This window comes from Equus asinus, chromosome 22 (genome assembly GCF_041296235.1).
Source record: "Equus asinus isolate D_3611 breed Donkey chromosome 22, EquAss-T2T_v2, whole genome shotgun sequence".
Taxonomy (NCBI): domain Eukaryota; kingdom Metazoa; phylum Chordata; class Mammalia; order Perissodactyla; family Equidae; genus Equus; species Equus asinus.
Window position 1 is genome coordinate 50358780 of NC_091811.1, and position 8230 is coordinate 50367009.

An 8230-nucleotide genomic window follows, 5' to 3' on the forward strand; every position below is an offset into this window, starting at 1 on the left:
AGTTAAGAAATGTAACGTATTAGCTATTATAACAGTCATGCATCACTTAATGATGGAGTACATTCTGAGAAATACGTCGCTAGGCAATTTTGCCATTGTATGAACATCATAGATTGTACTTACACAAACCTAGATGGTATAGCCTACTACACACCTAGGCTATATAGTACTAATCTTATGGGACTACCATCCTCTATGCAGTCTGTTGTTGACTGAAACATTATTATATGGCACATGACTGTACTATAATTGTTAAAATTATGATCTCAGGAAGGACAGTTACCAGGGGAGCAGGGTTTCATAGTCTCTTTAGGCACTACAGTTAGATTGACTGTTTGGAATGTTACCTTTTTGGTTGTTTGTTCCTGCTTAATGTTGAAATTTCCTAGAGAAAGATTCTGAATAACCTCACTTGGGTCTTGGTTTCACTCCTTGCCTCATTTCATTGTTAGAATAAAGGCGTAGAATGGTTAGCCTATCCTGGGCTACCGAATCACTCCACTTGATGGATATAAAAATTTGACGGAATCAGTTTTCCTAAGGATTTGAGGTGCAATTATTTGAAGAAGTGTGAAGGAATAATGAACAACCAATAGCAATAGAAGTCCACATAGATATGAATAATGAATCAACATATTTATAAAATGATCCCCTGAAAAAGAGCATTATCTGATTCATTTCTCCTTTTTTGAATAAGACTGAGCCTGACTCATCCTCAGACAAGAGTTTTCTGTTCTCTTTACAAGCATTTCCAAGGAAATAAATGCCACTGTTCTCTGTCGCATCTGGCATCATAGATAATCAAGAAACTCTCCTTAAAGTTTGTTATTGGACCATGTAGCATAATGGTTCAGTTTCCCTTTCATCATGATTTTGTGTCACTACATGAAATGATGAAAATATTTTCTGGACATTCTTCCCATAGCTGCCTTCACCTCCTTGTTCTGCAGGCTGTAGATGAGGGGATTCAGCATGGGTGTGATCACACTGTATTGTAAGGAGAAGATCATCTCCAGAGGGGAACCTGAAGTTGGTAAGAGATAGCTGACGAAACCTGAGCCATAAAACAAGATCACAGTAGTGAGGTGAGAAGAGCAAGTGGAAAAGGCCTTACTCCTGCCTGAGGTGGAGCTGATGCTCAGGATGGTGGAGACAATACAGGCATAGGAAGAAACAATCATAACGAAGGTTCCAAAGAAATGCAAGACAGAGGAGCAGAGCAGGAGTGTGAAGTTGGTGGAGGTATCAGAGCATGACAGAGGGAAGAGAGAAGACAGCTCACAGCTGAAGTGGGGAATAGTTTGGTCCTCACAGTAGTCTAAATTGATAGCCAGGAGGATGTTGATGAGAGCATCAGCAAAGGCCAGGCCCCAGGAGCCCCACACCAGCCCAATGCAGAGCTGGTTGCTCATTACCTGGCCATAGAGCAGAGGGGAGCTGATAGCAACATAGCGGTCATAGGCCATCACAGCCAGCAGACATGCCTCGGTGCCCCCAGTGGCAAACACAAAGAAAGCCTGAGCTAGACAGCTCTCTACAAAGATGGTTTTACTTTCAGAAAGTAGATTCTCCAGCATCTTAGGGACTGTGACAGATGAGTGGCAGAGGTCCAGGAAGGATAACTGTTTCAAAAAGAAGTACATGGGTGTGTGGAGGTGAGAATCAGTTCTAATTACCAGCAGCATCAAGAAATTTCCCATCAAAGTGAGGAGGTAACTCAAAAGGAACAGCACAAAGAGTACAGCCTGAATATGGGGGTCAGTAGATAGTCCAAGGATAATGAACTCAGTGATAGTACTGTAGTTTTTCATTGCCATATAGGGAAGTATTCTCCCTGGAAAACAAAAAGAATATTCACCAAAAGTCCTTGAATATCTCTCAGTTACTCACCATCTACATCTTATTCTGCACAAATGTCTTTTCATTACTGTCCCAAAATCCACTTTCATATTTAAAAGCTAACTTCTTAGTCGTACCATTCCTATCATACCATTGATACATCAAACCATTGATATTTTAAATAAATCATGTTACTATATTTGATTATAATCTTTTTTTTGAGCCAGGGTGTTTTTATGTGGTTTAGAGTGATAGATTTGAAAAGGAAAGATTGCTGATATGAGAGGAGGATGGAGAAGAAAATTTCAGGGGTGAATTACTTGAGAAATGGAGACAGGATTAAATCTAGATTAAAGAGAGTTAGGTAGAAGGGGGGACATTTTGTCTATTCTATGTGTAAAAGTGAAGGTCAAGAATGCAAGAAGTTAAGGGAGTTTCCATTTGATTGCTTCCATTTGTTTTCAGTGAAGTGTAAATGAGATCATTGGTTGTGCATGTGTATGTGTGAGCATGCCCATGCACACACAAGAAAATTATAAAGATACTGATAATGATAAAATTAAGTGTACAATCATTGGAATAAGGGCCAAGATGAAGTGTAAGAAACCATTAAAGGATAGGAGAACAATAAGACATCAAGAAATTTAGAGACTGGATGTGGAATTAGATTGTTTTGGATTTTCTTGTCTTAAATTTATCTTATTTTATTTAATGGCATTGTATTATCATTTAATTTTAATATACGTTCACAAAATAATAAATTTTTAAAAACTGATAGCCCAGATCATGATGCCCAGTAATATTTTAAGTGAGTGTTTGTGGGCAATGCTATGACTACAATGGGTTACAAGAAGCTGCTCCCAATAATAGGACAATGCTCTGGTTAGACACACCATGCTCACCCTAGAACCCACATATTCAATAATATATGCAGTCACCATACCTGTCTAAATCATTATTTCAGGTTTTAAAGCCTCACATGGTTATCTAAACTCTCTCCTCACACTTTAAAGCTTGTGCATATATCCCCACACTGGCTTGATATTTTAGACTTTACTGAGTCTCAATAAAACTGTTCAATACTCTTGCCTCAATATGGATGCCCATCTTGGCCTTTGCTGTTCTAATTCGGCACTAGTTCATTTAGGTTCATCAGTGAAGTCTGAGGAATCTGTTCTATTGTTCATTCATTGACTGACCAGTTGAGCCTCTTAGCCCATGTGAAGAACAAAATCCAATTACCTGAATTCTCAGTTGGTAGTACACTGGTTTGTGGCAACAATACTTTCAGATCCAGTAAGTAATAAACTTCTCTCAGCTTGTGATGTCAACATTGAGAATACTGCTTTAGGGCAGAAATAGAAAATCATATTGAAAGTTAACATTTATGATGGATTCAACACTAGCAATGTAAAATGATAAATTGTGGATGATATCTGGATATTTATTTACAGTTATTTTGGGTCAGGATAGAGGAGACAATTTCTTAAATTCTTCCCCTTTCACTCTTTAGATATAGCAAAATTGTGCATGGGGGCTCCCAGTCCTTATCCTGAGATCACCCCATCACCCCTAGAGCAAAGCAACTCAGAAGGGAACCCAAGTAAGGTTTCACAATAGCTGGAACTATGCATGATTTTAGAGACAGCACATACAAAGAAATTCTCTTTCTCTTGGGTACTAATGAATATAGTCTGACTAACTAGATCCAGAGATTCATGAACTGTAAAAAGAATCCCAACCTTGGGTCAAGGGAACATCTTACATAGGAACTGTCATTACAATAAAAGGAAATGCTAGGGGTTTGATTCCACAGTAAGTTTCTTCTTTAAGACAACCTTCTCACAATAATCTTTTAAAAGTAAAATTAAGAAGTGACATCAGCAAGATGGTAGAATAGAAGGTCCCAGCCCTCATACCCCCAAAGAAACACTGATTTAATAGCCATCTATGGATCTAGAATCTAGGTGAGAGATTACAGCACCCTGGTGGAACACAGAAACAAGAAAAGACGCATTTGGTAGGGTAAGAAATAAAGTTTTATTTTACCTATGTCACCCCTCTCACAACTCACACAGAGAAGCCCAAAAAAAGATACCCTTAATCTGAAAGTTCTCCTATGGGGGAAAGAGAGAGCAAACATACCCGTGGATGCCAGAACCAGGTTTGCCTCCCTACAGATCCCAGCACCAGGCCTGCCCACTGATGTTCCCTGGCACCAGGACCAACCACAATCCCCAGAGCAGACCTACCTATGGACCCTGGCACCAGGCCCACCCACCCACAGACTCCAGCACCAGGCAAGCCCACCTGAAGACCCTGGCATCAGGCCTGCCTGCCTGTGAACCCTAGCACAAGGCTGGCCCACATATCTCACTAGCCAGCCTGCACATGATCCAGCCCACCCAGAATGTCTGGTCAGGCTGACTGCTGAGGGACTTTCCTTACTAAAGCCAGTGTGTAAAGATTCAAAGAGGTGAATCCTTCTTTAAATGCACAGACACTAATGCAAGTCTACAAGGATCAGGAAGAATCAAGGAAACATGACACCAACAAAGGAACAAAATAAAGCTTCAGTAACCAACCCTAAGAAATGGAGATCTACAAACTGATTTACAAAGAATTCAAAATAATTTTCTTAAAGGAGTTTAGTGAGCTACAAGAGAACACAGATAGAACTAAATGAAATCAGGCAAACAATACATGTACAAAATTAGAAGTTCAACAAAGAGACAGAAATCATAAAAAAGAACCAAATAAATATTCTGGAGTGAATGATATAATGACTTAACTGAAAAACTTAATAGAGAAAATCAACAGCAGACTCAATCAAATAGAAGAAAGAATCTGTGAACCCAAAAACATATCAATTAGTTATCCAGTCAGAGGGATAAAAACAAAGAAGAATGAAAAAGAATAAAGAAAGTCTATGGGACATATAAGACTTCATCAAGTGAACCAATATACACATTAAGTGTGTCCCGCAAGGAAAAAAGAAAGAGAAAGAGGCAGAAAGCTTATTTAAATAAATAATGGTAGAAAACACCCAAATCTGGGGAAGGAAATAGCCATCCAGATTCATGATGCACAATGAATTTTAAATAGGTTGGATCCAAAGAGATCTACACTGAGACACATTATAACTAAACATCAAAAGTCAAAACAAAGAGAGAATTCTGAAAGCAACAAGAGAAAAGCAACTCATCACATAAAAGGGAAGACACATTCCCCCCGCCCCCCAATTAAGACTATCAGTGGATTTCTCAGCAGAAACTTTGAAAGATAGGAAATAGTAGGATGATATTTCAAAGTGCTGAAAGAAAAAACCTGCCAACCAAGAATATTATACTTGGCAAAACTGTTCTTTAAAAGTGAGAAAGAGATAAAAACTTTCCCAAACAAAAATGAGAGAATTTGTCACCACTAGACCTGCCTTACAAGAAGTATTAAAGAGAATTCTTCAGGTTGAAACAGAAGAATGCTAAACAGTAACAGAAAGTATATGCAAGTATATATCTCACTGGTAAGGCAAAAATATAGACAAATACAGAATAAAGGAAAACTAATGGTGGTATATAAATCTCTTTTAACTCTAGTATAAAAGTTAAAAGGTAAAAGTATTGGGGCCGGCCCGGTGGTGCAGCAGTTAAGTTCGCACGCTCCGCTTCTTGGCGGCCCGGGATTCACCAGTTTGGATCCCAGGTGTGGATATGGCACTGCTTGGCACACCATGCTGTGGTAGGCGTCCCACATAGAAAGTAGAGGAAGATGGGCATGGATGTTAGCTCAGGACCAGGCTTCCTCAGCAAAAAGAGGAGGACAGGCAGTAGTTAGCTCAGGGCTAATCTTCCTCAAAAAAAAAAAAGGTAAAAGTATTAATAATAATGAATAAGATATTGTATACTTGAAAGTTGCTAAGAATAAATTTTAAGCATTTACACCACACACACACACACACACACACAGACACACACACACAAAGAGTTAACTATGTGAGGTGATGGATGAGTTAATTATCTTCATCTTGGTAATCATTCTACAATGTATATGTATATGAAATCATCATATACATATACTTTAAATATATACAATTATCTTTGTCAATTATTCCTTAATAAAGTTAAAAATAGAATAATGATAACCACAAAAAAATTGTTAACGTATACACAATGTAAAAGGAAGTAAATTCTGACACAATAATATAAAGTGTGGAGTGTAAGAAGCAAAAGTGTAGAGTTTTTGTATGTGATTGAAGTTAAATTGTTTTAAGCTTTAAATAGATTGTTAAAACTAGAAGTTTTATGCAAGCCTCACAGTAACCACAAAGAAAAAACTTAGAGTAGATACAAAAATGATAAAAAGAAAAGAATCAAAGTATTTCACTACAAAAAATATCCATCAAATTACAAAGGAAGATAGCAAGAGAGGAACAAAAGAACTACAAACAGACGGAAAATAATTAACAAAATGGCAATAGTAAGTCCTTACCTATCATAGTTACGTTAAATGTAAATAGGTTACACTCTTCAATCAAAAGACTTAGAGTGGCTGAATGGATTAAAATAACAAGATGCAACTATGTGCTGTATACAAGAAACTCACGTTAGCTTTAAGGGCACACATAGGCTGAAAGTGAAGGGATAGAAAAAGGTATTCCATTCAGATGGTAATCCAAAGAGAGCAGAAGTGGCTATATCAGCCAAAATATGAGACAGAATAGTCTTTAAGTCAAAAACTATCAAAGGAGATAAAGTATGTCATTACATAATGAAAAAAGGGACAATGCACCAGGGAGATATAACAATTATAAATACATATGCACCCAACATCATAGCACCTAAACATATAAAGCAAATATTGACAGATCTGAAGGGAGTAATAGAAATACAATAATAGTAGTAGGCTTCAATGCTCCACTTTCAATAATGGATAGATTATCCAGACATAACATCAATAAAGAAATAGCAGACTTAAACAATGCTATAGCCCAAATGATCCTAACAGACATATAGACATATACAGAACATCCCATGCCAAAGCAGCAGAATACATATTCTTCTCAAGCACACATAGAACATTATCCAGGATAGATCATATGTTAGGCAACAAAACATGTCTATCAAATTTAAGATGATTGAAATCATATCAAGTATCTTTTCAAACCACAGTGGTATGAAACTAGAAATCAATAACGAAAGCAAAATAGGAGAACTAAAAAAAAAATGGAAGTTAAAAGATCTTGAACAATCAATATGTCAAAGAAGAAACCAAAAGAGAAATGGAAAACATCAATAAAAATGAAAACAGAAACATAACATACCAAAACTTATGGGATACAGCAAAAGCAGTATTCAGAGCGAAGGTTATATTGATAAATGCCTACATTATAAAAAGAAGAGAGATCTCTAATAAACAACCTAATTTTACACTTCAAGGAGTTAAAAAATAAGAACAAACTAAGCCCAAAGTTAGAGGAAGGAAATAATAAAGATTAGAGCAGAAATAAATGAGATAGAGAATAGAAAACAAGGAAAACTTGACAAAACTGAGTTGGTTTCTTGAAAAGATAAACCAAATCAACAGCCCTTAGCTCGACTAACCAAGAAAAAAAAAGTTAAATAAATAAAATCATAAATGAAAGAAGAGACATTACACTGATATCAAAGAAATACAAAGGACCATAAGAAACTACTATCAAGAATTATGTGCCAACAAAGCAAATAACAGAAGAAATGCATAAATTCAAAGAAACATTCAACCTACCAAGACTGAATCAAGAATAAATAGAAACTTTGAATATATCAATAAGAAATAAAGAGACTGAATTAGCAACCAAAAACCTCCCAAAAAAGAAAAGTTCAGGACCAGATGGCTTCACTAGTGAATTCTACCAAACATTTAAAGAAGAATTAATACCAATTCTTTGTAAACTCTTCCAAATAATAGAAGATACTTTCAAATTCATCTTATGAGACCAGCATTCCCGATATCAAAGTCAGATAAAGATACCACAAGAAAAGAAAACTATAGGCCAATATCCCTGATGAACATGGATGCAAATATCCTTTAGAAAATATTAGTAAACAAAATACAATAGTACACTAAAAGGATCACACACTATCATCAAGTGGGATTTATCCCTGGGATACATGGATAGATCAACATATACAAATCAATCAATGTGATACACTACATGAACAGAATGAAGAATGAAACCCACATAATAATCTCAATAGATGCATAAAAAACCATTTGACAAAATTCAGCATCCATTTACGACAAAAACTCTCAACAATGTGGGTATAGAGGGAATGTATTTCAACATAGTAAAGGACATATATGACCAGCCCACAGCTAACATCATACTCACTGGCAAAAACTGAAACTTTTT

General features: G+C 36.5%; 1 protein-coding gene across 1 annotated transcript; it reads right to left on the minus strand.

The window, feature by feature from the left end:
• Nucleotides 1–881: 881 nt before the first annotated feature.
• On the minus strand, nt 882–1817 carry LOC106836884 (olfactory receptor 8S1-like). Its single transcript, XM_014850116.3, has one exon. It carries the CDS (start codon nt 1815–1817, stop codon nt 882–884), a length of 936 nt encoding a protein of 311 aa, XP_014705602.3.
• Between the last annotated feature and the right edge of the window lie 6413 nt (nt 1818–8230).

Coding starts and splice junctions, on each gene's coding strand:
- LOC106836884 (XM_014850116.3), bottom strand. CDS start 1,817: ATGGCAATGAAAAACTACAGTACTATCACTGAGTTCATTATCCTTGGA.